This window comes from Anser anser, assembly GCF_964211835.1.
Source record: "Anser anser genome assembly, chromosome: 28".
In the NCBI taxonomy this organism is placed as follows: Eukaryota; Metazoa; Chordata; class Aves; order Anseriformes; family Anatidae; genus Anser; species Anser anser.
This window is the reverse complement of record NC_139749.1, coordinates 3,225,900-3,252,500: the sequence shown is the minus strand read 5'-3', so window position 1 is coordinate 3,252,500 and position 26,601 is coordinate 3,225,900. Positions and strand designations below refer to the sequence as shown.

The window sequence follows — 26,601 nt, the reverse complement described above, 5'->3', positions numbered from 1 at the left end:
TTAGGGACCGCTTCCTTCCTCGCTCGGGGCCGTCGGGCATTGTTTGCGAAGGGCCGGGTGCTGGCGGGGCTTCCAGCCCATCGCCTGCATCCGCGCCTCTCGGAAGCTGACACGTTTTGCTGCTCTCCCTGCAGGATTCACGCCCCGTAGCGCTGCAGGCCTCGAAGGTGGGGCTGCTGGAGGCAGGGGACAGGAGCCGAGCCCGGCGAGGTGTCCAGGCCTGGCTGTTATTTAGCCAGCGGGCTCCGATGTTCCCATCGATGCTCCCGATGTTGCTCCTGGTACCGCGGTGGCTGGGACTCCACTGGCCTCTCCCAGGTCAGTCCAGCTCCTGAGCCTTTCCCTTCGCCGTCTCCCCGGTTTTGGCTTCCTGGCGAGCGCAGGTTTGGCCCGAGCCCGACACAAAACCCTGGGGGGCTTTCCAAACCAGAGGCGCACATTGGGGAGAGGTGCTGGGGTTTGGGTGCTCACCTTGGGAACCCGCAGGCTCCTGCCCTGGGCTGCGCACTACGAGCCGGGGACCTCACGCCAGCGTTCCTACATCCTTATAGCACCTGCTGGAGCCACGCACCCCGTCTGTCCCAAAGCACCCGTCCCCGGGCTGCCCGTCCTCCCTGGGTCTCTTTGGAGGTCAGCACTGGAGTGACAACGGCCCCGCCTCGGTTCTTAGCCCCTGGGCTTCGCCCCTGTCTCTTTCGGGGCTTTCTGCCGTGCCGATGGATGCACGAGATCGTTTTGTGGGGTTATTCATTTGCCTCCTGGTGGCCACATAACGCCGGCTGGGGGAGAAACAGCTCCCAGGGGCCTTCCTCTGACGTCTTAGGAAGGAAAAGCTGCGGCTCGGGTCTAGGGCATCACGAACAAAAGCCCCCCCGCCCCGAAGACTCGCTTTCCCAGGGCATTTTCTCACGGAGAAACCGCCGAGCTGAAAAGGAACCAGCAGGGCCCTGGGTAGGAGGTGGGAGGCTCTCGGCTTTTTGTGGCTCGGCTCGCATTGTTCCGCGCTCGCGGGGGCGACGTGGGGGAGCCTCGGCCATTCAAAGCCCTGCTCCTCTCCTCGGCATGGCCGGCCACGGCTGCTGCAGGCTCCGTGCAAAAGGGAAGAGCCCTGGAATCGCAGCCGGCGTCTGCTCAAGGAGCGGGGACAAGAAGGAGCTGCCGCTGGGAGGACGCCCCTCGCTCTTCTCCGTCCCCAGGTGCTGGAAGGCAAAGGGCAAAGTCGTGGTTTGGAGAGAAAGGGAGGCGACGCCGCCGCAGGATGCTGAGCCCCGGGTGAAATTTTTGCGCCAAAGCTGCCTTTTTTTTTTTTTTTTTTTTCAGAGCAAAATGCAAATGTGGCATTGAAACACTTTGCTAATGCGTTCGGCTGAATTGTTGGGAGGGTGGTGGTTTTTTTTTTTTTTTTCAGAATCAAAACTGTGGAGAAAGTTCATTTAGCAAACATCAAACTAGTTTGGGCCCCCTGAAATAAAAATAAGTCCCTTTTCTTCCCAACTCAGCCTTTCTTTGTAACAGAAGGACTTCATAAACACCTCGGGAGTGAAGCATTTTGCTCCACGCACGGTTCTTTATCTGCCCGGTGCTGGGCGAAGCGGGGCTCTGCTGGGTTCTGCCCCCGCCAGCGACGCTGCCCCGCACCCGGCGCCTCTGCCCCTGAGTGGTGGCACCCATGGGTGCCGGGACCCGGCTGCGCCAGGGGAATTGAAGCCGGCTCCGAAATCCCTGGCCATCATCCAAGCACTGCAAGTGGTTTCCAGCCCCGCCAGGTCCCCGTTTCCCATCCCACTGCTCCCTCCAGCCCCCGACCGCCCTGGGATCGTCGGGCTGCAGTTTCCCACCTCTCCTGCCCCTCGAATTTTTGCTCTTGAGCTGCCCCCTCCATTGGCACGCCGCGAGTTTTCGCCGGCAGGCTGATCTCCTCCCCCCTCGCACACCGTTAAATAAGAGATGCAAAATAAATCTGGGCCTCCGGGAGGAAAGTCGTGGTTAAAAGGGAAAACATTGCAGGAGGAGCACGGGGCTGACACCCGCGCTGGCTCGATCCGGAGGTGAGGTGAGGTTGGGAAGAAAGGTGCTGGAAATGCCGCTGGGCATCGCTCTGGGCTGCGTCTCCGGAGGTCTTTGGGATGCTCCTGGCCTTTCCACGGGCTGGAGGGGTTGGCTGCAGACCTGCCTCGCCCCCAGGTCCCCAAATGTCTCGCCCTCGTCCAGCCCCATCCAGCCCAAGCCCTCTTGCTGTCCGTGCCGGGGGGGCTCCAGCTTTGCCAGGGTTTGAGACCTCCTCCGGCAGCTCGGGGGCTGTGGGACCTCGCTCCGAAGAGGTCACGGCCCCAGCCCGACCCGCTCACCGTTACAGGTAAACCCTTCCCCGTCCCTCTGCTGCCCTTCCCAGCCCCTTCCAGCCCCACGTCGCCAACCCCGAGCTGCTGGGGGTGGGCAGAGCCGGGAGCCCCCTGCGGGAGCCACCTCGCTGCCACCCTGAGCCCCAAACCCTGCGAAGTCCGACACCCCCCCGAGCCGACCCTTTCCAAACAGCACTGCTGTAATTGTCCTCAGAGACGAGGAAAAACGCATGCCCTAATTAAGCTCGCTTCGTCTTCTTGAGCAGCAGTTTCACACTTGATATCCAGAGGCAAAATGATGCAGGGGGGCGTGAGGGGGGGGGGTGTTAAATGCATAAATAAACCGAGGGTGTTTGTTGTTCTGCTTTTGCAGCAAGAGGATATTTTGGTAGCTGTTTGTTATGAATCAACACATCGTCGGGGAGGAAAACTGCAACATCAGGGCTGAGCGGAGCGAACAGGGTGTCTGAGGACAGCAAGAAGGACGTAGCCACAAGGGCAGAAAGGCCCTGTTTCTCGGGCCACGGCCTTATCTTACGCAAAAGAAAGCAACAAGTGGGGATTTGGGGTCGGTTTTTGGAGCAGTGAGGAGTCGTGGTGCGGGACCGCAGCACCCTGGCAGCACCCAGCACCTGCAGCAGGACCCCGATCCCTGCACAGAGCCTTCAGAGGACCCAGGTGCTAAATAAGTGACCGTCGTCGTTTTTTAACACGAGATCTGAACACTTCTGCTCCTGCCTGGCCTGCTCGCACCCAGGGGGCCGCTCCAGCTCGGGGCCACACGCTGCTTTTTCCTGCGGCGATGTTTATCGGGTGCTTTTGATGTATCCTGCGTCCACTGCAAAAAAATACTACTGGAAATCCAAGCTGGGAAAACAAATCGTCCCAGCATCCAGTCTACACAAAGGCTGTTAAACTATGGGTCGAGTTCATTAGCAGCTAATAAAGGACTAAATTCTTCCATTAGCCGTTCCGGTATGCGAGATGCAGGGATTTCACTGGGGGCTGGTTGCCTGCGTCTCTGGGCACGAGGCCATCCTTGCTGTGAGCGCGCATCGCAGGACGGCCAGGGCTCGCTGCAGGCAGGACGGGGACGGGGACGGGGACATGGGGACGAGCAGAACCTCTCCACGTGCTACCCTGCCCTGCCTGGCTCAGCGGTGGCTCAGGGAGGCCACAACCGCCCCGTCCCCAGCCCACCGAACCCTGCATCAGCACCGGCCGGGTCGCTGCCAGCAGTGGGGCCACCCATTTCAGGCACGGAAACGTGAGCTGGGCTCCCTCCTATCTCCCTTCCTTCCGTGCAAGTCGTTGATGTTTCCAGCCCTGAATCAGCGGTCACATCCTCTCCCACCGTGAGTCACTGCCACAGGGTTGCCGCAGCCAGCTACGCCCCTCGGCTTTGCCGAAGCAGCCCGAGGATTTCAGCTCGAGCTCAATTCCTCCTCCTCGGGTCGAGCGTGGCGCTGCTTGGCCATGGGCGGACGCTCGGTGACTTCCCAGCCATCGGCACCGCGTCAGAGCCCGGTTGTGCCGGGTGGGCGATGCGGCGTGGCCGTTTGCGCTGCCCGACGCCTTCCACGTTTTGTCAAAGCCCCTTTTACACTGCATTGATTGATGGGGGAGTGGGAAGGGACCCTCTAATTAACAAGGGGTAGTTAGGCTCAGGGGGGTTGGAAGGACCCGCTGCCCTTCCCCTTGGTGCCCAGCAAAGGCGCCGGGGCCAGAACCGTGCCGCAAGCAGCGGGGAGCAGCAGCCCGGGCGCACCCAGCGCCGCGAGCGTTAGGGCGCTGTGTATTGGTTCAAAAAGTCAAAATCCACTCGTATATCCATAAATCCATATATCCGTATATCCACAGCCACCAACGCCGGGCTGTGCTGAGCATCCTGAGGGAGGGCATTGGAGGGGAGCAGCCTCCCGGCACGGCGCTCAACTCCAAGGGCATGACGAAGCTCTCCCGCTGGAGAGAGCCTCCCCCCCAGGCACCGGGGGCCGTAGGTGGTCACCTTTTGGGTGGGGAGCAGGACTCGGCTCCGTCTCTCCAGCCCCTCGCTCGCAAGCCCCCAAAACGCTCCGCTATTTGCGCTTCCACCGCCCGACGCCTTAAAAGACACGAGCGGCCCTGCTCAAGTGCACCATCAGTATTCTCCACGCATTAATTCCAACGTACTCGGGTTAAAATCCAGTCTGCGATCGGCAAAGTGTGGGCGTGTGCCAGACTAACGACTCGGATGGAAAATTCTCACCGTGAAGCAACCGACGGATCGATCGATCGGTGATTGATCGATGGATCGGCGATTGATCGACGGATCAGCGATTGATCGATCTGTTTCTTTCTTCTTATCTGCCTCGTTCCGAACAGAACCGTTTCTCCCTTTCTCTTTTTTGTTCTTTTCTATGCGCCTCTCTCTAACCCCGTCTGTGATCCCACACCGGGAGTTCTCAACTCGCAGCACCTGCAGAAATAAAACGGGGAAGAACAAATAAGCAGAAAAAGGGGCGTTTTTAAAAAAAAAAGCCAAGCGTTTCCTTAGTTCTGGGAAGCCGTGCCCCACATCTCACCGCGTAGGTCCCTGCCTGCAGGCATCGGTGCTGGGCAGTGGGCCCTTCTCCGAGCCCCCCCAGGGGCTGCCTCCTTTCCAAAACCGTGGTTACACGTCCAAAATCTCAGCTGCTGTCGGGGCAGAGCCCCCTGCCCGTGCCTCCCGGCCGCTTTGCCACATCCCGGGAAGTTTTGCCACGACCTCGGCCAGGAGCGGGGTTGGGACGCGGGCACCCGTCCGCCGGGGTGCCCCCCGCCCATCAGCAGTGAGTCAGAAACAAAGAAGAAAAAAACCCTCGTGGGCTGCGATTCGCCCTTTATTGTGAACCCCAGACGTCACACGCGCACGGCTATAGATGGAGCTCGGGAGCCCAGGCCAGCCCAGTGCAAGCCCACGAGAGCTCAGTGATGGTGGTGGTGGTGCTGGCTGCCGGGGGGGGACGCGGTGTCTGTGCGGCTAAGGATGTGTTACAGAGGCGGGCTGGTCTTCGTGTAACTGGAGAGCGCCTGTAATCTACAGAGGGCGAGGACGGAGCGGGAGGGAGCGGAGGTGCCCTGTGTATTTCCCAGCCGCGCTCACCCCGAGAGGAGGCCGCCGGGAGCCCCTCTCCAACGCCCCCCCCCCCCCTTCCCCATCTCCCTCCGGCTCGGCGCACCAAGGAATGATGAAAAAAACCAATTCTGCCAAAAGGGTGAGTCGAATCGGTTCTGCTCCGGGGCACGGTGGGGTGGGGGAGGCTCCCGGATGTTTTGGGGAGGGGGGGGCTCGCCTCGCCGTCCCCTGCTCCCTCTCCCCACCGCAATCCCTTTGCTTTGCGAGAAAAAAAAAATGCCCAACCGGATCAAAACAAAACCAAGCCCAGCGCCGTCTCCCTCTCCCCTGCTGCCCAGCGCCTCTCCTTCCTCTCGGATTTGCCCAGAGATGCAATTCGTCGCTCAGGGCAGAGCGATGTAGGCAGGCAGTTTTCATTTCTGCTCACAAGGAAAACGATAAAATCCAGACACCATCTATCTGTCGCCCTGTGTCTGCTCGGTGCCGCCTGCGTGCGCCTGCCGTGCCCACAGATCTTATCTGCCCCTAGGAAGAAATCTCAAACAGAAACCCGAGCACAGGTTTCGCCTCTGGGACTAATTGTTGATAAAAGGCTCAAAAACGCAATTTTCACCGCGGTAAAAAAATAAAAATGATAAAAAAAAAAAAAAAAATTAGTTGCAAATCTCCCCGTTCCTCTTTCCGGCAGCAAATGCACGCTGGGGGAGGCGAACGCAACCCAGGCGCCTTTCTTATATAATGCAGGGGTGAAACCCTGCCCGCGGGGCTCGCGTCGCCCCCCGGCGCTGCTGTCGTTGCTCCGGAAAATCCGCGCGGAGGGGACGGGGCAAAGCGGTGGTGGGGGGCCAGGGGAGGGGAAGCGAAGTTGGGCAAGGAAGGAGGGGGAGAAGGGGAGCGGGAAAGCACGAATTAACACCGTTTCCCCCCCCCCATCCCCGTTTCCTTCCCTCTCCCTTTGTGTTAGGGGCACCAGGATGGAAACCAGCAGCCTGCGCAGCCCGAGAAGGTCGGCTGGGTGCGGAAATTTTGCGGGAAAGGCATTTTTAGGGAAATCTGGAAGAACCGTTATGTGGTTTTGAAGGGAGATCAGCTTTACATCTCGGAGAAGGAGGTAGGCTCGGTTTCGTTTTCCTCTCCCTTCCCCCCCTTCTTCCCTTTGCACATGAAAAGCGCTGCGAGCCCCGAGCCCCCCGCGGCCGCCAGGGGCCGGGACCGGACCCCCCCCCTTACAAAACCTCCCCATGCCCTCGTGCTTTCTGTCCCCAAGAACAGGGAAATTCAAGGGGTTCACCAGCAGCTGGAAACGTGCCCCTGCTCCAGGCCGGGGCCTGGGGCTCGCTGTGGGGTTTACGTGAGATTTAATGGGACGCGACTCGCAGCTGGGCCCCGGCTGTCCCCGCACAGCTGCCCCCCCCTTAGTTTTGTCTCGATCGATTCATCAGGAAGGGACCCCCCAGGCAAGAGCCCTCCTCCCTCCGAGTCCTCCTTAAAAACTCACCGTAAGGGGTGAGAAAGGGTGGGGAAATTGGGGTAAAAACACCCCATTTGGGTCAGGGCTCGGTGGGTCCCTGCCTGTGGTGTCTGGGTGTTGTTCAGGGCTCGGGGGCTGCTCAGAGGCATGCCGCCCGGCCCAGCTCGATCAATTTAGGACCAATTTAGGGTCTGGAGAGATAATAGGGTCCTGAGCGCGAGGCATAATTTGATTTAGGGGCGAATTGAGTCACGGGGCACGGCAAAGCGCAGGTGGGAATAAATGCTGCCGGGTAAACGGACCAAACAAGAGAACGATCAGCGCCTGTAGGCAGCCAAACCCACGGCGAGCGTGTAGGTTTGGGAAAAGTTGGGCGGAGAGACGGGTGCGGGAGGCAGGCGTTGTGGCTGGCAGTCCTTCGGTGTGCGGTCCTGCACATCTCCAGAAGTAACGCGGGCTGTGGGACGTGCTCTCAGCAGCAGGCCTGCTCGCCTCGCGTGGCTTCCCCCAAGCAGCTCTCGCACCTCCGGGGCCAGGGATCCGAGCTCGGGACCCGCTGGGCACGGCGATGAGCTGGGGGGGAAGGATTCCCCCGTGGCGTGCTGCTGCCTGGGCGATCGCTTTGCTGCGCCACGGCCCTGCTCCGAGGCGGCACGGAGGCAGACGTTTGGGCAGAAGGAAGCCTGGTTATGGGCTGGCCACATGGAGCTCGTGCCTAAAGGGGAGAGGAGTCCCCGCCAGCGAGTCCAAAGGGCCCTCCCTGGGATGGGGAGCGCACAGGGTCGTGCCTGGGAAGATGAGAGCGTTTCCCAGAGCCCCGGCCACCCCGAAGGCCCAGCTGCGCTGCCGCGGGCTGCGGTGCCGCCGGGCTGTGCCGGGGTGGGTGGCGTTGTCGCTCGCCAGTGCCCCGAGTCTTTGAACGGCGCAGAATAAAGCGCGAGCAAAAGGCTCTGCTTGGCTGAGCAGCGGGGAAGCCTGGGCAAGCGAGGCTGCACTCAGACGGGAATCAACACCAGGGAACATGTGCAGGAAGAAGCTGTCTGTCTGTCTGCCCGTCCCTCCCATCCGCGTCTCATTAACAGCCGTGAGCTCCACGTCCCGGCGGGCACAGGGTGCCTGAGCGGCCACGGGGTGCCGGCTCCCAGCAAGGAGCACCTGAGGTTGCTTCAGGGAGCGTGCATTTATTTCTTTACGGGGAAAAAAAGACCTACTGTATGAGCAGCTGAAGCAGTGCTGTAGCTGTGTGCATGCGGGTATGTGTGTGAAAGGCCATAAATAACGCGCGGCAGTGACTGCCTATGTCTTTATATGGAAGAATCTGCGGTGGTGTAGCGATGTGGTTGCAGAGGTAACATCTGGCTGCGTGCACGTGCACCGAAGTGTGTGCCTGTGGGAACAAAAAATCCACCCGTGTCCCTGCTCCGGCTGCTCCGGGGATCTCAGGGTCGGAGGTGGCTCCGGCCGCTGGCACGTGGCGCTGGTCTGGCGTGTGTGTGTGCAACGTGTCAGGTCTCTTTGTGTGCGTGGACATGTCAGGTTTGCACATGGACACGTGTGTGTCTGTGCGTGGACACTGTGTGTGTGCATGGATACATCAGGTTTGTGCGTGGACACATCAGTGTGCACATGGACACGTCTGCGTGGGTGTGCGCAGGGACCTGTCTGGGGTGTGTGTGCATGGATGCGTCCAGTGTGTGTGTGTGCAGGGACCTGTCTGGTGTATGGATGGACACGTCTGGTGTGTGCATGGGCACATCTACGTGTACATGGACGTGTCTGGTGTGCGCATGGACGTGTGTGTGCATGGATATGTCACGTTTGTGCATGGATGTGTCTGGTGTGCGCATGGACATCCCTGTTTGTACGTGGACGTGTCCGGTGTGCGTGCGCATGGACACTCCTGCTGTGGCTGCCCACTGCTCTGCATTTCCAAGACTTCCCGCTAAAGGCAGCCGGGACTTTGAACACCAAAACCCTCGGCAGAGCCAGGCCTCCACACACCAACCCCCTTCCACGGGGCCACGCGTCCCTCGGCGCTCAGGCTCCCTCCGCGCTCCCTTCCCCGGCAGCAGGTGCCCGCGGCTCCCACCAGCGGCTTAACGAATTGGGACTTGTCAAGTGGAACAGGACGGAGCCTCTTTTGGGTTTTCACACGCCAGATTATGCCCGGTGGAGAAAATGGAGCCACTGCTGGGTTGCGCTGAGGAGCGGTGCGGGAGGCTGCGCTCCGGAGGCGGCCTCTCCGCTTGGGAATCGCTGCCGGTGGGGCTCCGGCCGCAGCCACGGAGGGAATTACCCGGTGGGACCCCCGAGGAGACACGGGCAGAAAGCTCTGGTGGGAATGGCCCCTAGGCAGGTGGAAACTCAGCCTGATTTCTGCGGTGATGGGTGAGGAAGCTCGGTTGCCTGCTTCAGCAAAAGATCAAAGTCCTCTGCTATAAATTATTTTTGCTCCATCAAAGCCACCGGAGCAAGGTGGATCTGGTGGATGGAGCTCACGAGCTAACTCCCGCATTAACCTCGGTGTTTCTTGTCAGCTCCTCTTAAGCTCAGCGGCCGCTGTGGACCAGCGGGCGCGTTGTTCGCGGTACAGGCAGAAGGGGTCAAACGCTCGCGCTCCCAAATGCTGCCCTCAGCTCTGCCGAGGGCTCTCCGGACGAATTCGAAGCAGACATTTAGGGACTTTTGCCTGAATTTTTGCCAGACGGCAGGGCGGTGGCACGGGGGACGGGGACGTCGTGCCCCCCGCCACAGGTGTCAGCGCAGGACGCGGAGCTGAGCCCCCTGCTGCTTCCCGCAGGCTCCGAGGGGCAGGGGCAGGTTCCCAAGGGGCTCGCTCCCCCCAGCAGGGTCACGCTGCCAGAAGCCCACCAGCATCCCACGGGAACCTGCTGGGAATCCCTGTGCCTTTCCAGGGGCCTGCCTGGGACCCGCGCTTGGAGGCTGGCCGTGGTTTATTAATTTTGGTTAGGAGGCGGTGGGAAGAGCTGATTAAAGCCTGGGCTTTCTCCCTGGCAGAAACCAGGTCTGGAAGGAGGGGAACCGCGCTTTATTAGACCAGCTGATACACCTGGAGAACGCAGGCAGGGCTCTGAGCTGTGCTCGTGCATTCGGGCATCAGCTGGAGGCTGCGAACCTGCCCTCCCAGCCCCAGCCTTTCGCCCTTCCAAGCACGCACCGAAATGGGAGCTGGGGCTTGCAGCCCGTGGTCAGGGCCGGGAGCCTGCGCTCAGCTCCACCAGCTGAACTCCGCGAACTTAGGCAAAAAAAATCCCTTCGTTATTTAGCGTTTGGTCATCAGCCAAAAAAAAAAAAAAACAAAAAACATTCAGGGCAGCAACACGCACGGCAAGATGGGCTGAAGCGAGCGGCTCTCTGCTAAGCAAAACCTCCTTAAAACCATTTCTGCATTCTTTCCCCTCCGCACCGGCTCTCTCTGCCCCCCCCCCCCAAATTTCTGGTAATTGTTCTCCTGTTTGTAGTGCGGCTTTGTTACTGCTCCACGCTTGGGAATTGCAGCCAGACCGCCACAGACACAGCTGGGCTCCTGCCACTTCCTGCCAGGAAGCCCAGGGCTGTCCAGACAGCATGAACGGCCCCGCGATGACGAGATGTTAATGAGGAAATGCTTCTCGGGGCTTCCTTAAGCCTTTTCTTGTTTGCTACCAACAGCGGCGACTCAATTAGCACGAGAGCACTTGAAAAGTCGGCTGCTCTCGCTCCCCGCTCGCTACGGCACCACCAAACGCTGCGCAGCGTGCCCGGAGCATGGCAGGGATGTTTGCGCACACACGTGGGTGTGCAAGGTGTGCGTGTGTGTGCAGAGCAGTGCCTGGGGCTCCCGTGCACGGTTCCCGTGCACGCCACGGCTGCGAAGCGCCGGTGCTGCTCCGGTGCAGGCGCTGCTCCTGTGCCGGTGCTGCTCGTGCCCGCGGTACCGCGGGGAGGCTTCGTGGGGAGCACACAGCGCCGTGCACCACGGGGACATGGCCGGGCTGTGTGCTGGGGACATGCTCAGCAGAGAGGTTGGTGCCCGTGGCGTTCAGAGCGGTGCTCCACATCCGTGCCTAGGGACAACGGCAGTGCTCGGGGGCAGCCTGGTGCGTAAAGCAGCAGCTTTTGGCCAGCTGGGACCTGCTGCCCCTTCCCTCCTCTCCTCTCGCACCTTGAAAGCTTCCTCCCTCCCCACCTTCCTCCCGCTCCTGCTCGGCCAAGCTCAGTGCCACACTTTGCAGGGTGAGGTGGGCACTTTTGGCACCAGGCCTCGGTGGCACTGTCCCGCACGATGGCACAGGCGGCACTGACGCCCCCAGTCCCGTGCCGGGGTGGCTGCGGGTTAGGCTGATGATGGGGTGCAAGGGATGGAGCAGGCAGCAGCTCAGCGATAGCCTGATTTCAGCTAAACTGGGCAGAAATTTCTGTCCCTCTGCTGGGTGGCAGAGCTGAAGTGAAACTTTCGTCTCCGCTCGGGGAGAGCAGGCTGGCCGATGCCAGCCCCCGGGCTGCCGGCGTTGGGCTGCTGGGTTTGGCAGGTTTCTTGTTACGCCCCGAGCCCCTCTTGAACGTCTGGTGGATGTGTTACGCTCGGCATCTCGTGATTTTCTGCAGCCTTCCGCATTTGCGCCGAGCCTGCCGCGTCGCAGCGGGGAGCTGCTCAGGCGAATCCCACCAAAGGAACGCGAGGGGAACGGCAGCGCTGGCCCTGGGGGCTCGGTGGCCGCCCTTCTCCTCGCCCCCAGAACGCAGCCCTGGTCTGTAGCGGGGCGTTCAGAACCGGTGAAACTTTATCTGCCCGTCCAGCCATCCGGGGGGGTCACACCGATTAATTTAAGCCGCATTCGGGAGCCTCCTTTTGCTGCAGAGCAGAGCGCAGGAGCTGCCCGTCCGGGAGGTTTGAGACCCGTCCGCTCGCCCCACGTCGCACCCATGGGGGAGGAAGGACCCAGACCCACCCAGACCCACCCAGCACACCGAGCCAAGCGCTCCCTGGTTGCTCTCAACCTCAAAACTACGGTGGGAGAGACCTTAAGGCAGCCCTGTGGAAGCTGCAGGAGCCCCAGAGGTTTTCCTGCAGGGTGAAAAGCTGGGTGGTGGGCAGGATAGGGCCCGTCACCCCGCAGCGAGGCTCACAGGGGCTGGGGAGCCACCACCCCTGCAGCCAGGAGAGCCAGGCACAAACAGGGATGGGATCTGTGGTCAGGAGACGCTCAGCCCTTCCCACAGCTCAAACCTTTCCTCTAAGAGTTTCGAATTTGGCATCTGAGACTGGAAGTCGCCCCTCCTTCAAAAAACCTGTGCTCGACCTGCACTCAGCAGAGGAGAGGAAAACAAAGGAGCCCACGGGACAGCCACAGCAACGCTCCGGCTGCGGGACCAACTCAGAGGGAGCCGCACGGCGCTGGGTCACCCCGACAGGAGCGGAGCCCAGCGCTGCTCTGCCAACCCCTCCAACCCCTGCAGACTCCGCAGGGTGAGGGAGAAATCGCGCCGTGTCCCTGCTGCCGCGGATGGGCACCGGCGGCTCCTTCCAGCCCGCGGCTCCTTCCTCCAAAATGTCCCCCAAAGCCCCGCGCGCTGCCCGGCTGCGCCAAGCCCAAAGCCCTGCTGGTGGAAACGAGGAGAGCCCCCTCGCAGCTCAGAGCCTGCCTGGTTTGCCGTGGGATTGCTGCGATATTTGCAGCAGCAGCAGCAGGGGAACGTCGCGCACACGGAGAAGCACCTTAGCTAGGTCTGCGCAGAGCCAGCACGGACCTGAAGGATTTTTTTATTTGCACGGAGCCAAAAACCCCCGCAGGGGGCTGAACGTGCCCACCCGGCCCAAAACTAAAGTTTGGGACCCTGATGCCATCCCTTTAGCGCCCACGGATGGGGCTCAGCCCTTTAGGGTTTGTTACAGGTCTGTGCGCAAGCAAGGGGACGAGCACGGTGCCACAGCCCCGGCACACATCAGCCCCGGTCTGGTGGCACCTGAAGGGTGTTTGCCCCCACCACTTAACTCCTGTCTGTTCTGCAGACCCCTGTAGGTGGTCCTAGGGTTGAGGTAGGCTAGAGGAAAGGGTTTGGGCTCCTGGAGGCAAGGTGTCTGGCTCTCCTGCCTCCACCGCGCAGGCTCTGGGTGTCTGAGGCACGAGGGGAGGGCTGGGGAAGTCCCAGTGACCTACATGAGCAAACATCTGGAGCAAGGACTTCTGCCGCAGCCGGGGCTCGGGGGGATCGGCTCCTCCTGCTGCAGACAGCTTGGGCTGAAATCAGCCAAGATTCTTGGAAAGAGGTGGATTGCAGGATGGCACTGCGACGAGGGGAAAGCCGATTAGAAATGCACGGGGAGGGAATACGGGTGGGCACGACGTGCCAGAGACTTCCCTATCTGGTCACGACAGCCCGTAGGCAGTGGAGGATGCTTTGAGCAGAAATCAGTCGCTTTTGGGGCTGCGCCCTGGAGCCTGGGGCCAAGCTCGGGGGTCCGACGTTCACTAAGGACAGCAGCGGAAAGGAGGGCTGCGCCCCACGGCTGCTAGGGGAATGGATGTGGAGGCAGATACATCTTGCAGCAGCTGCAAAGCGGCCGGCTGGTGGCTTCACAACGAGAACCGAGAAGTGCTTGCGGCAGCGAGCCTCAGCCCCAGCTCTCGCTTCCCCCTCAGACCTCCTACAGGTCCCCGGGCCGAGCCCCCGGCGGTGCCTCGATGAGCCCTGAGCCCCTCGTTGGGGAGCTGCACGCCCGTGGTGGCCATGGGCCAGGGCTGGCCGTGCTTCACCCGCCCCCCCCCAAATCAGCTGTCAGGCTGCGCTAATGCCACCGGGTTAAAAATAGGAAGCGCTAAGCTTCATCCCTCCGGCTTGTGCTGTGCTGTCTCCGGAAAAGCAGCGAGCACTAACGTGATCGCCCCTCGTAACCACCTCTTCCCGCAGGCAGGGTCCTCTCTGCACCCATCCTGCTCGGCCGGGGGGTCCGCAAGCACAGGGCAGAGCCCGCCCACCCCGTGGGGACTTTGGGGGTGGTGCAGTGACCGCGACGTGCTTGGGGTTCCCGAAGGAATCCTGGAGGAAAGCAGGAACTAACCCAGGAGACTGATCCTTCTAAATACGTCTCCCGACTCGAGTTAATGATATCATGCTGAAAAGCTCTGTTTCTCCCCCAAAACCGAGTGTAGCACCAGCTAGCAGTGCTGCACTCGTGCCCTGCGTGGGCGACGCTCACCCCAGGTCGGGCACCCCCCGAAAGTCGGCACCTGCTCTGGCTGACACCCGCCCGGCGGCCGTTTCTTTTTTGTTTTGCAGGTAAAAGATGAAAAAAACATGCAGGAAATGTTTGACCTGAGCGATTATGAGAAATGTGAAGAGCTCAGGAAGTCCAAAAGCAGAAGCAAAAAGAACCACAGCAAATTTACCCTCGCCCACTCCAGGCAGCCTGGAAACACGGTACGCAAGCACGCGGTCAGCCCCGGAAAGCCGTGAGCTCTGGGGGGCTTGATGCAGTTTTGGGGGTGATGCCAGGCAGCCTGAGCTCTGCAGGAGAAAAAAGTGAGATTAAAACCCCCAGACCCCCGCCTCGGGGCTGGTGGCAGCGGGAGAGCTGCGGGGAGGAGCAGGGGCTCTGCTGCGGGGGCGCGCAGTGAGGGCGGCCAAGGGGCAGCATCAAAGAGCCGCAGGGGGATTTGTCCCATGAACGCTGCCTAAAAAGCTGAAAAGCGCCGGAATGGGGGCACGGCTGCCTGGGAGCGGGACCCCGGAGGTCTCAGCCCCTCTGCAGACGGAGGCAGCCTCCACCCCGAGCCGTCCCTGGCACCGATGCACGCACGGGAGCTGGGTTTGCGCTCCTCGCTGCAGCAGGGCAGGCTTGCCCACCTTGCACTTTGGGAGCGATTGTGTAACGCCGTGCAAGGCAGACGGGGAGGAGAAGGGGAAAAATGGAAAGCGGCCGCGCTGTCCCCAAGCGACACAAGCAACGGAGATGATTGAACACAACGCTGCGGAGGCCAGAAGTGATTTTTATTGAGTATCTAGCTTAAAAAGCTAAGGATCCTGGAGCCCCTGTAGAGGCCGTATTTTCAAAATCGCTCTGCCCCCAGCATGCGTCTGACACTATGAAAGGCCGGGAAACCCGGCTGCTCCCGCGGGCATGGGCCGTGGCTGCGTGGCTCTGTCCCGTTGGAGGTGGCAGCGGAGAGATGGCAGCGAGCAGCACGGCCGGGGCCGGAGGGGCTGGGTGCGGCGAGGATTTGTGCTCCGCGTTGCACAGCCGGCACGCGGCGTGCCGTGGGATCCCGTGGGCAGGGACGGGGCGAGAGCGTCTCTGGAGGGGTTTAGGCTCTGACCTGAGTCCCCTCTTTTGTAGGCACCAAATCTCATCTTCCTGGCTGTGAGTCCAGAAGAGAAAGAGTCCTGGATTAACGCCCTCAACTCCGCAATCACTCGTGCTAAGAACCGCATCTTAGATGAGGTGAGCGGGATGCCGAGGTCTCAGCTTTAACATTCGGGTGATGCTTTTAGGCTGCTGCAGCTGCCTGTAGGGTGGGCTCTGCTGGAGCTGCAGGTGGTTTGACCCCACCTAGCCTCAGAATTCCCATGCGAGCCCTCATGCCTTGCGCAGGGATTGGGATCGTGGAGGGGAGGGCTTCCTAGGGCTTTCTAGGGCTTCCCTGGGCTTTCCAGGGCTTTTCAGGGCTGCCCAGGGCTTCCTTCCCGTCCTCACTGCGCGTTTGGGTTTGCAAAGGAGCTTTAAGCAGTGGAAGTGAATTAAGGAATTAGCTGAAAACCAACACGGTCCCCTGCTGAGAGCAGCCCACGGGCACCATCTGCCACCCCAGGTCGGCCCCTCTCCGTCCCGAGCCCTCCCGTGCCGGGGCCGTGCCCCTCGCTGCGTTTCAGCCCCATCTCACATTTTAATGCTCCGCGCCAACGATTTTAGCCCCCAGACCTCTCCCATCCATGCTCAGCATGGGCAGCCTGGCACTGCAATGCTCCTGGTCCTTGTGGACAGCAACACAAGCCCCCGTAGAGAAGGAGAACTGGGGTCGTGGCACAGGAAAGGCTTTAGAGCAGGGAGCGGGACGGCAAAGCGGTGGGATGGATTGCTGCGAGGAGAGGCGATCGATCACCACCACGGAAATCTCTACAAGTAAATGCAGCAGGGAATTGCCAGGAATGACTCCAGGCACAGAGGGGACGGACGTGGGGACCCCAACAACCCCGACCCTTCGTCAGAAGCGAGGACTGGCTCGGGTTTCCTGAGCCCCCGGGCGCTCACTGGCCTTTGCCACCACTTCAGGTCACTGTCGAAGAGGACAGCTACCTCGCCCACCCGACCCGCGACAGAGCAAAAATACAGCACTCCCGACGCCCCCCAACACGGGGACATTTGATGGCTGTGGTACGTACGGCAACCTCCAGGCCGGTTAGGTAAAATTCCATCTAACTGTTTCGTTTATAAGCGGGTGCTTGAGCCCTGGCCTGAGCTGCGACTTGCCGCGAGCCTCGGGGCTCCCCTGGGCTGCCGGGAGCAGCCCTCCGGTCCTGCAGCGCTCTCCGTCGCGTTGCGCAGGTCCTGCAGAGTCACCGACACCCCTGTCCCCGGGGCTGGAACCGAAATGCTCCTTTGGGGTCCTGCTCGGGGGCGTCCCAGGGGCACGTTGGCACAGGTGGCTCGTCCCACCGTTCGCCCACCCCGTGCCCTGGCTAGGAGCAGGGACTTGGCACACGCGGGGTTTCTGCCGCTCGCCCACGCTCGCTGTTGTCCCTGCTCCATCGTCTCACACCCAGGGGATGCGCGCCTGAGGTTTCGGCGCCTCTCCGGGTAGCGCGAGCCTAACCCAGACCTCTGCTCCCCCAGGCATCTACCTCAACCTCTGACGGCATGCTGACCCTCGACCTGATCCAGGAGGAGGACGCCTCCCCGGAGGACCACAGCACCTGCGAAGAGAGTTTCCGGGTGGACCTGGACAAGTCGGTGGCACATCTCGCCGCCGGCCGGCGCCGCTCGGATTCGGAGAACGTCAAAGCGCCGGAGAAGGGCCGGACCGGGAGCCTCCCGAGACGGGAGGTGACCTCGTGGGACAGATCCGTGCAGCGCAATGACTCCTTTGACAAAGGGACCATGTACACCCCGCAGGTCCCCAAAAAGCTCTCGCACTCAGAAAAGAATAAATGTGCCTCCATGGAAGAAATCCTGTCCCGGCGGGACTCCTCCGCGCACCGGGCGGTGCTGAGGAGGGGGCTGGAGGCGCAGTTTGCCTCCGCGGAGCCGGAGCAGCTGTCCCGGATACAAGAACTGGTTGCACTGAAACTGGAAAAAACTCAGGAACTGCTGACGGAGGTGAAGGGCTACGGGGAGGGCAAGAGGAAGGCCAAGGACTCCAACACCAGCACCAGCACCACCACCTCTTCCTCCTCCTCGTCTTCCAAGTCGGACTCTGAGAGGATCCTGCAGGAATCCGAGAGGCTGCTGGGGGAGGCTTCCTCCACCTGGAGCCAAGCCAAGAGGGTGCTGCAGGAGATCCGGGAGCTGAGGGACCTGTACAAACAGTTCGAACTGCAGCAGTCGGACTCAAAGCCCAAACAGAGCTCACAGTCCCACTACAGGAAGAGCATGATGTGAAGGCAAGCCTCGGGATGGGGAGGGAGGGACACGGGAGGGCGGCCGTTTGGTCTTTATTCTTTTTTTTTTTTAATTATTATTATTATTTTCAGTGTTCAAAAGAGTGAAAAGGTGCCTGTTCTCACCCGAGTTTGCTTCTCAAAGCTTGAACCCTTCCTTTCCTCCATCACCTCCCCCCCCCCCCCAACCCCGTGAAGCGACCCTGTGCTCCAATAAATTCAGTTGCAGTTTATACCTCCTATTTTAAAAAGCACCCTTTGCACCGCAGGCCCCCAGCTTCTGTCATGCTTGGAGGACGGCAGAAAGCACCAGCTCCTACAAAATGCCCCTGCATGCCTGGAGCAGCACGTGCGTAACGATGGGGACGGATGCTCTTGCGCTGTACGAGCCCTGGCTTTGCTGCTCTCAAATCCGAGCTGTATCCTGCACCGCAGCTCCCTGACCAGGAGTCTTGTCTTGCTCCCTCACTGTCCTCTCGGAAATAAATGACAAACAAAAGGTGTCCGTCCCAGCCAATGCTTGCAGGTCCCCCATCACCCAGGAACTGTCTCGGAGATGCTCGGAAGCTCCGGCTGACCTCAGGTTTCCCGCGAGCCGGCGGCGGCGCGGGCTGGACTGCGGCCGCGCGGCTCCGTCCGGGCACGGTCCCGCTGTGAACTCCGGGGTCGGTGGCTGCTCATCTCGTGGTACATTTTCAGCCCTCCAAAGGGAGGGCAGCAGGTATGCAATCCGTGCCCAAACCAGCCCCGTCTCCGGCGATGCTTTACAGACCCCCCCCCCCAGCCCCACGCGATGGGAGTGAGCAGCTCCACGTCTTCCTTTCTGTGCAAATAGAGGATGAAAGCCTTGAATCTATCCGACAGCCCGTGCGGGTTGTTTGGCGGGGTTGTTTGCTGGCTTTTTCATTTTCAGTTCTTTTTTTTTTTTTTTTTTCCTCTTTTCTTCGAGCTGAGGGGAAATGGAAAAATCAGGGTTGCGTGCAGGCGGCGGCTGTAAACCGAGAGCCAAAGGGAGTTTTGGTGGGCTTGAATCTCGCTCAGTGGGGCAGCAGCAGGTTGGCCCTGCTGCTCCCTGGGGTCAGGATCAGGCCCACCGAGGCAAGAGCTTTGCTCCGCGGGGCTCGGCTCGCACGCCGTTACGCAGAAGGGCACGAGGTGGATGTTAGGATGTCTCGCAGGGCTCGAAGTACACCAGTGTGATAACATCCAATCGTTACTTTTTTTTATTATTATTTAAAGAAACCTAATTCCCTTGCCTACCTTGCAAATAACCCCTGAAAATATTAAAACCAACAGAGTTATTTCCTGGCTGCAGTCGGTGTTGTCTATTTTCTTTTAACCCCGGGCTCCCTGGGACAGGAGGCCGGCTGCCGTCACTTGTGCCGGCTCAGCTCCGCTACCCAGGGCCGTGCTGCTGAAGCGTAGACGCCAGCGCTGCGAGGAAAGCATTTTCTGTTTGGTTTCCATTACTCCTCCTCCCACCTTCCCGTCAGAATCGTTACTGCTGGCACCGGGTTCCTGAAGGTCTCGTTACGGACAGGCTTCAAACCCGGCCTCTTGCTTGCTCCCGGCTCTGGCACAGCTCTTGGCCCGCCGCCGAAGGACGGTTTCGGGAACGGCGTCACCAGCGCGGTCATGCTCTGCCGCTGAGCTCACGCCGCTGCAGGCCGGGGGAAGACGTCTCACCCGTCCAGCACTTCTGCTCTAACATCTTTCCTCGCCTTTTCTGTCACTCGAAGGATCCGTCCGGGTGCATCAGAGGAAAAAATCATAACCCCTAAAAGAGACTCAAAGGGAACGCACGTGAGCCACTCTGATAAAACCCTTCCCATTCAGCTCTTTGATCAAGAGAACAAGAAAAAAATATGCAAATAATTTCCCGGTGTGACATTCAGCGTTAACGTTAGCCTTGTCTTCAAAGTAGGAAGGCTATTCCAAAACCCCGGCGGTGTGAATTGCGCTGCGTGGGGACGCGCGGGTGCCGCGCGCGAGGATGGGAACACCCCTGGTCTTTCTTCAGCACCACGTTAATACAGAAATCGGCCGATTAACAGGGCCGGAGCAGTTCCAGAGGCATTGAGGTCGCCCAAAACACGTGCCTGTTTCGTGAAGTCACCAAGGGCGCCCCTGTTTCGGCGCTGCCTCGATGAGGTTTTGGGGCTGGATCCCCCCCCCCGGCCGTCCCCTGCTCCCCGCTGCCCACGGGATGCATCGCACGGGGGCAGAGCCATGGGGCGATAGCAGCTCTTTGGCCCAGCCCGCGCAAGCCTTTTTCCTTGTAACTAGAACGAGGTTTGGAGGAGATGATGGGGCTGATTTAGGGAAGGTTCGTTGTTGCCAAAGCTGAACTTTCTTTCAGGATTTGCTCCTGTTAGGAAGCACCATTTCTGGAAGGGCCCAGAGAAAGGGAGCGTCTTATGAAGGAAAAAAAAAAAAAAAAAAGACTTTTCAGAGTAGAAAACCTCTATTTTTCACTAGGGAATATTTTTGTATTACAAAAAAAAAAATAGTTTTCCCTTAAAAATCGCTCCAAGTCAAAATAAAACATTTTGTTTTACCAAGCGCCCCCCCCACCACAAAGAGAAAGGGTAGAAAGATCCCCCACCCCTTCTCCCAAACGGGCTCTAATTCTGCCCTCTTTTTATTCTTTTTTTCTTTTTTCAATAATTTTAAATTTTGCAAAGTTCTCCCCTGTCGATCCGACTTGTGGGATTAGAGACAAAAAGCCAATTACGAGCAAAAACGGCACGTGCATGGAAAATGTGCCAGGCACTCCCTGCTGCCACACCTTGAGCGCAGCCCCCGGCGACCAGACCCAGAAGGGGTAGAAATTTTGCTTTTTTTTCAATAATAATACTAATAACAAAGAACCTTCAAGCTGCAATAAACTTCTGCAAAGGATTCCAGCGGGTTTTTTGGAGTCAGGAGGGTTCGGGAGCCCACCCGAAGCACGGGACACTGGGGTCGCACCCCCGTCGTCCCCAGCTCCCCGCAGCATCGCTGCTCCTTCCAAAAAGCCCCTCGGAGCTCCTCTGGGCGTTGGGCAGTGATTTTTTTTCAGGGAGACCAGATGTTCCCAAGCGAATGAAATCACGAACGAAGAGTTTCTCTGAGCCCGGTCCCCAGCCAGCAGGACGAACGGCAGAGCCCGCCGGGGAGCCGAGAGTTTTGGCAATTCGCTTTGGTGCCCACCAAAGGGGGACGTGTCCCCCGGGATGCTGCACAGGCAGGGAAAACTTGCAAGGGGAACGAGTGGCGTTGGAGGCAAGCAGACCATTTTTAAGGCAGCAGTTCAAGAATGCCAACAGCAAGATCCCTTCGCGTGCCCGAGCCGGGAGAACCTCAGCATTTGGAGCCCGTCCTCCAGGCTCGGCCCCGCGTCCGCCTGCAGCACCGTGCCCGGTGTCGCCGAAGGAGGCAGGGAAGAGCCCCAGGTCCCTGCCCGCTGGAGGGCCGGTGAATGGCCCAGAGCACGCCGAATGCCTGGAGGAGATGGTGCAGGAGCGGCTGTAGGTGCAAACGGGAGCTGGTGCCGTGGAAGTGCTGACCGCGGTTTGACCCCGGCGTGTGCCCAAGTCGGGGATTGAGGTGTCGAGCTGTGAAACGCCCTTTCAAAAAGGAAATTTCCAAGCTGGCTTAATTCCAGAAAATCGCTCCCAACTTCTCCTTCAGGGACATTTCCAAAGGCCTTTCGTTTTGGTTTCTGACTTCCTTCCCTTTCAGCTGTCATCCACAGCATTATGCAAACGTTTACAAGGGAAAGCACTGCCAACGACGTGGCGGATCTGCCGGAGCACCGAGGGTTCGGCGCTCTCAGTGCGGCCGCCTTCCTCCTGCTCAGCCCAGCGGGGGCTCTCAGAGGGACCCGGGACTCTTGGGGAAAGCAAGAAAACCACCCGCCTGCTCCCCCATCGCCTCTGCCTCCCTTCCCTTCTGCAGCCCGGCCTCCAGAGCTCCTCCAGCCTCGCTCCCCACCCAGAGGGCGATGCAGGGCAGGGGCTGTGGTGCCCACCAGGGTGCGAGGTGCCCACCGAGGTCCGATTTCGTTGAAATCCCCCCCCCCGGGACCACACCCGGGAGTCCTGCTTGCGTGGCAGACACAGTGGCCAGGCTCCCAGACACATGCTTGTTTCTCAGGTGTTAAAACTTTGAGCGTTATTTAAGACTTTTGCCAAATCCCCTTCCCCAAATTTGTGTTCCCTTCTTCCTGCACAGCTGCGGCGTGCTGAGGAACCTGCCCCGAGCCTGCTGCGGGCTCCTGTTAAACAAGCTTGCACCTACTTATGGGCTTTTTCAATAGGAAACAGCTTTCCTTGGCTCCGTTGCAGGGAAACTCTCCCCAGCTCCCCTCTTAAGTGTGCTCCTGTCCCTCCGAACACACCAAAAAAAGAGGCAGGAAGAGAAAACTTAGAGAAAAACTGCCCCCTGCTCCGTCTCCCCCAGCTCTCCCTGCTCCAAGCACAGGCTCACCGAAGGAGCGGGGACCCCGGCCCCTTCCCAGTTTGGTTGGGCTCGGGGGGCTCCAATGTGCAGCACCAGCCCCCCTCAGCCCTCCTTGCACACCCGTGGGGACCAACCTGGGGGCTCTGTCTCATTGCTCCGGTTGCAGCCCCCCAGAAAACTTGAAGGCTATGTATTTCTGGGATTTTCTCCCTCGTCCGCCGGTCCTGAGAGCAGAAGGGGCTGGCCAGAAGCCCTCAGCCTCCTGTCCTCCCCCAGGAACAACCCCTGAATGGTTTCCAGAGGGCTGGGAGCTGCTTGCACCTGAGCTCCAAGAGCCCACGGGCGACAAAAGGCGCCGGGAAGAAGGGAGCAGGGAATTTGCAGAGCCGGGGGCGAGAAAAGGGAGGCTTTAGGGACGGGTAAGGAGGCTGTAAAGCACGAGGAGGCTGAGGCCTGGAGAAGCGTGCTCTGGGAGGCCACGCTGTGCTGGCTGAAGGAAGCGGCGAGAGGAAGGCTGCCCCTGCCCCAGCTGCAGCTGCTCCGGGAGGCCCCCGGCCTCTGGGCTTCTCCATGGCCTCGACAGAGCTGGGTGGGCACCCGGCCATCGGCCTGAGCCCGGCCTCCCCCCGGCAGGGCCTGCCTTTGGTCCCAGTGCTGCGGCCGGGGCGCGCGCGCTGCTGGCGCGTGCAGCCCAGAGCCGACTCCCGGCCTTCTGGCAAAGGATCTCAGGGACTCATGAGTTTTAGTTATTTGCTGGAAGGTTGGTTTGGTCTTAAAGGACGGCAGCGCAGGCGGAGCAGGGAGGTGGTGGCGGCCAGCCCCTTCCTCTTCCGGACATCACGAGCTCCAGCCCGCCAGGAGCCGCCTGGCGGGGCCGGGTGCTTGGCACCCACCAACAGCTCCGGGTTGCGCGGACGTCCTCCGAGCGGCGTCTCCTCACAGCGGCCACGCAGCTTGCAGGGATGCTGCTGCCGGGATCAGGCCGTGGGCCTCGGGAGGTGTCTGAAGGCCGCCACAATGCGGGCAGCTCTTGCCAAGGAACTTGCCTGGCTGTGGTGCGAGGCCCCTTTTCTGTCTCCTGCTTTGCTCGGACACCCGAAGTTCCTCTGCACTTAGCTTCCATCCATCACCCAGCTCCGGCAGCGGCTGAGCACAGGGGAACGTAGATATCGGGAGCACTTTTCAACACCCATCCGGTCAGACCTCCCCAAGGTTGGCTTCGCTGCGTGATAGCGGGGCGTGCTCCTCTTCCACCGCTCCTCTTCCAACACTCAAAGGGGTCAAATCGTCTGCAAACCAAGCGAGCAAAGGGAAATCCTGGAATAACGAATCCTCATGCCTAACGAACCATCTGGCTTCGTCCCCTGACTAGTCACAGCCCAGAGCAAAACAAGTTTCCAGAAAGAGCTAAAAGGGAATTTAAGGGCTTGGGTCCCCCACCGCCTCCGAGAGCGTCTCGGTGGTTTGGGAACAGAAATGCCACTGAGAGGCGGGTCGATCGGGACGGGATTTGTTTTCCCTGCCATCAGTCAGTTCACATCCTTACGCAGAAACGGTACCTCCAGTAAATCTAAACTATTGCAGATGCTCATCTTGGGATGGATAAATCACCTTCCAGGGGTATTGATTTCCTTCCACTAACTGTACGCAGGCCCAAGCAGCTGAAGTTGGCGGAGCTGATTCCTGCCCATAAGCAAAACGCCATGTCATGCCTCTAACTCATCAAACTCCTTGGAAAGCCTTGGTTTCCACATCTATTGTACGAAGGGGCTTTGAAGGTGCTATTTTTTTGCTGCGACTGCTCAATAGAATATTTACAGACCTGATTTTATTGTTGCTTGATCTATCAATTCTTTTCCTCTCTGACTTGTATTTCAGTTTCTCCTTTCCTCTTCTTACAAAGGGGATTTGGGAGGGGGGAATGGAATGGGTTGTTGCTTTTGGAACCAATCTGCACTGATTTTTATGTCAATTAAACCTTCCATATGTACGGACTCTGGGACATTGTTCCAGTCTGCTGCAGCTCTGTTTACTTTGATTGATTTTAAGGCTGTGATGAAAAGATTTTTTTTTAAATTAAAGGAAAACTATAAAAAAAAAAAGAACTCGTTCTTAATGGATTTTGCATAACCAGAACCACCACGCGATGTTTCCAGGACTAATACTGAGCACATTTTCATGCTGATGAACCGGATTGCCCCACGAAGAACTCGATGGAGGTGCTGTGCCGGTGACCTGCTGAGCTGGGTGGCGCTGGCGCCGAGCAGCGGGTGCTGCTCACACGGGACGAGGGCAGAGCTCAGACCCTGTCCGCACCGCAGCAGCCCTTGGCTGCCACTGCTGCCCGCTGCCACTGCTGGCAGCCCCAGCCAGGTACCCCTGGAGGCAGGTTTGGGTCATATATCGGGAAGAAATCCTTCCCCAGGAGGGCGGCGAGGCCCCGGCGCAGGCTGCCTGGAGGAGCTGGGGGTGCCCCATCCCTGGGGGGGGCCCGAGACCAGGTTGTATGGGGCTGGGGGCAGGAACCAGGTGGGCTTTGAGCTCCCTGCCAACCTCACCCATCCCACGACACTGTGACTATGACAAGGGCGGCTATCAGCGGGCAGACAGCTACCAGCTTGGCTGGGACTCCCCGCATTTCCTCCCCAAACCATCAATGGAGAGCTGGGCTGGGCTGGAAGAGGGCAGCGAGCTCCTTTCCCTCCCAGGCTCCCACCAAAGCCTCCTCCCCGGAGGCCAGCAGGCAGGGAATGCTCGGGACTCGCTGCGCGGACGAAGCAGCGCCCTTTGCCACGGCAAGGTCCGCAGCAGCAGAGCCCCCCGGGGCTTGTTGCCACCCCAGCAGCTTATTGCACACGCGCTGCCCGAGCTCACAGCGTGGATGCTCTGCAGCTCCTGGAATCGCACAGCTCCCTCCTACGCATCCTCTAAATATACAGTAACACCCCACAGGATGCAACGGCCAAGTTTTGGGTTCTTTCACTGCTTACAGGTCCCTCCTGGATACCCGGTGGCTGTCTCACGTCCCAGAGGCACCCAGTGCTACCCAGATCTCCCCCGGCCCCCAGCGTACAGATAATTCCTGCAGCAGGCTTAAGGCACCTGGACTTGGTGGTCTTTGTAGGGCCCTTCCAAATGAACTGCTTCATCCCATCCTGTCCTGTCCTATCCTATCCATCCTTATCCTATTCTATCCTATCCTATCCATCCCATCCCCGGGGACTGAATCTGAACGTCATGCCTTTGCATAACCCTGTGAAAGGACAGGCTCTTTACTGGTGCCAACAAAATCACTCTAGCGCTAGCAGTTGGCAACAAAAAACCAACGTTGGCTCCCTGCGACCTCCTCAGCAGTAACTGGTGGTCTGCAGGAAGCAAGCGTTCGGGCTAGTGCTGCAGCGATCCATGCTAAGATAGGAAAAACAGGTTGGAAAACTAGATTTAAGATACACAAAAATGCATTTAAACTCTTCCAGTTTCCGTCCTTTCTAGGCTTGCTCTTAAACCCCAAGAAATGTCCTATTTCGTGGTTCACATTTCAACAACCTCACCTACACACGGCAGCTCTTGCAGACTGGCTTCAAAAAAATAACTCTTAAAAATCAGATGGAGACTAAAAACCTTCAGCAGCTGTAGGAGTTGGCCTGTAGGATTTCCACCCCCACTGATGGATTTGCAAACCCCACTCTCAGTTTATAAATCTCAGCCTCGTTTTATTAACCCTGCTGTGGCTCCGCAAATCCTGTTAGAGATTCGCAAATCGCACCAATCTGCACCAAACGAAAAGCCCCGATTTATAAACCCACACGTTCTGCTTGGGCAGCAAGGCCGTGCCGTGACGAACCCGCTCCCGTGGTTTTCATCTCAGACTGCTGCTGCCTCCGCCTACGGGGGAATCGCGGTGGCGTGGCTCTGGGAGCTTGAAGAAGAACGCCAAAAATTCAGGTTGGGGCGAACCGGAGGGTTGTTGCAATGGCTCTTCTCCAGTTTTCAGCCTTCACCTCCACCTGCTCCGACCTTCACCTCCACCTACTCCAGCCTCCACCTGCTCTGGCCTTCACCTCCACCTGCTCCGACCTCCACCTGCTCCAACCTTCACCTCCTCCTGCCCCAGCCTCCACCTGCTCCACCCTCCACAAGCTCCGACCTTCACCTCCACCTACCACAGCCTTCACCTGCCCCAGCCTTCACCTGCTCTGACCTTCACCTCCACCTACCACAGCCTTCACCTGCCCCAGCCTTCACCTGCTCCAGCCTTCATTTCCACCTGCTCCAACCTTCACCTCCGCCTGCCCCAGCCTCCACCTGCTCTGGCCTTTACCTCCACTTGCTCCAGCCTTCACCTCCACCTGCTCCTTCACCTCCACCTGCTCCGACCTTCACCTCCACCTACTCCAGCCTCCACCTGCTCTGGCCTTCACCTCCACCTACCACAGCCTTCACCTGCCCCAGCCTCCACCTGCCCTGGCCTTCACCTCCACCTGCTCCGACCTCCACCTGCTCCAACCTTCACTTCCTCCTGCCCCAGCCTCCACCTGCTCCACCCTCCACAAGCTCCAACCTTCACCTCCACCTACCACAGCCTTCACCTGCCCCAGCCTCCACCTGCTCTGGCCTTCACCTCCACCTGCTCCGACCTCCACCTGCTCCAA

The 26,601-nt window shown here is 59.6% G+C and overlaps 1 protein-coding gene and 2 long non-coding RNA genes across 4 annotated transcripts; 1 reads left to right on the top strand and 2 right to left on the bottom strand.

Moving 5' to 3' along the window:
- Positions 1 to 1,961: 1,961 nt before the first annotated feature.
- On the bottom strand, positions 1,962 to 5,074 carry LOC310887344. Its single transcript, XR_014575715.1, has 2 exons — positions 4,907 to 5,074; positions 1,962 to 4,800 (listed from the first exon to the last, which is right to left on the bottom strand). It is a non-coding gene; the product is annotated as an uncharacterized lncRNA (long non-coding RNA).
- Positions 5,075 to 5,263: 189 nt separating this feature from the next.
- Positions 5,264 to 24,051, top strand: PLEKHO1 (pleckstrin homology domain containing O1). 2 transcript variants are annotated; one of them, XM_083813196.1, is made up of 7 exons: positions 5,264 to 5,578; positions 6,413 to 6,550; positions 14,192 to 14,332; positions 15,249 to 15,353; positions 16,182 to 16,283; positions 16,743 to 17,509; positions 17,776 to 24,051. In XM_083813196.1, the coding sequence occupies exons 1-6, from the start codon at positions 5,549 to 5,551 to the stop codon at positions 17,505 to 17,507; spliced, it is 1,281 nt and encodes a 426-aa protein (XP_083669322.1). In that variant the 5' UTR covers positions 5,264 to 5,548; the 3' UTR covers positions 17,508 to 17,509; positions 17,776 to 24,051. The 2 variants fall into 2 exon arrangements, with proteins under 2 accessions (XP_083669322.1, XP_083669321.1); XM_083813195.1 differs by having other exon boundaries at positions 5,273 to 5,578; positions 6,404 to 6,550.
- Positions 21,751 to 26,232, bottom strand: LOC310887345. Its single transcript, XR_014575716.1, has 2 exons — positions 26,151 to 26,232; positions 21,751 to 26,102 (listed from the first exon to the last, which is right to left on the bottom strand). It is a non-coding gene; the product is annotated as an uncharacterized lncRNA (long non-coding RNA).
- Between the last annotated feature and the right edge of the window lie 369 nt (positions 26,233 to 26,601).

Excerpts from the sequence above, each read along its gene's own strand:
- PLEKHO1 (XM_083813195.1), top strand. The coding sequence starts at position 5,549 with ATGATGAAAAAAACCAATTCTGCCAAAAGG. Across the intron at positions 6,551-14,191 it reads TTTACATCTCGGAGAAGGAG|GTAAAAGATGAAAAAAACAT; the intron begins GTAGGCTCGGTT and ends TTTGTTTTGCAG. Across the intron at positions 16,284-16,742 it reads GGGGACATTTGATGGCTGTG|GCATCTACCTCAACCTCTGA; the intron begins GTACGTACGGCA and ends CTGCTCCCCCAG.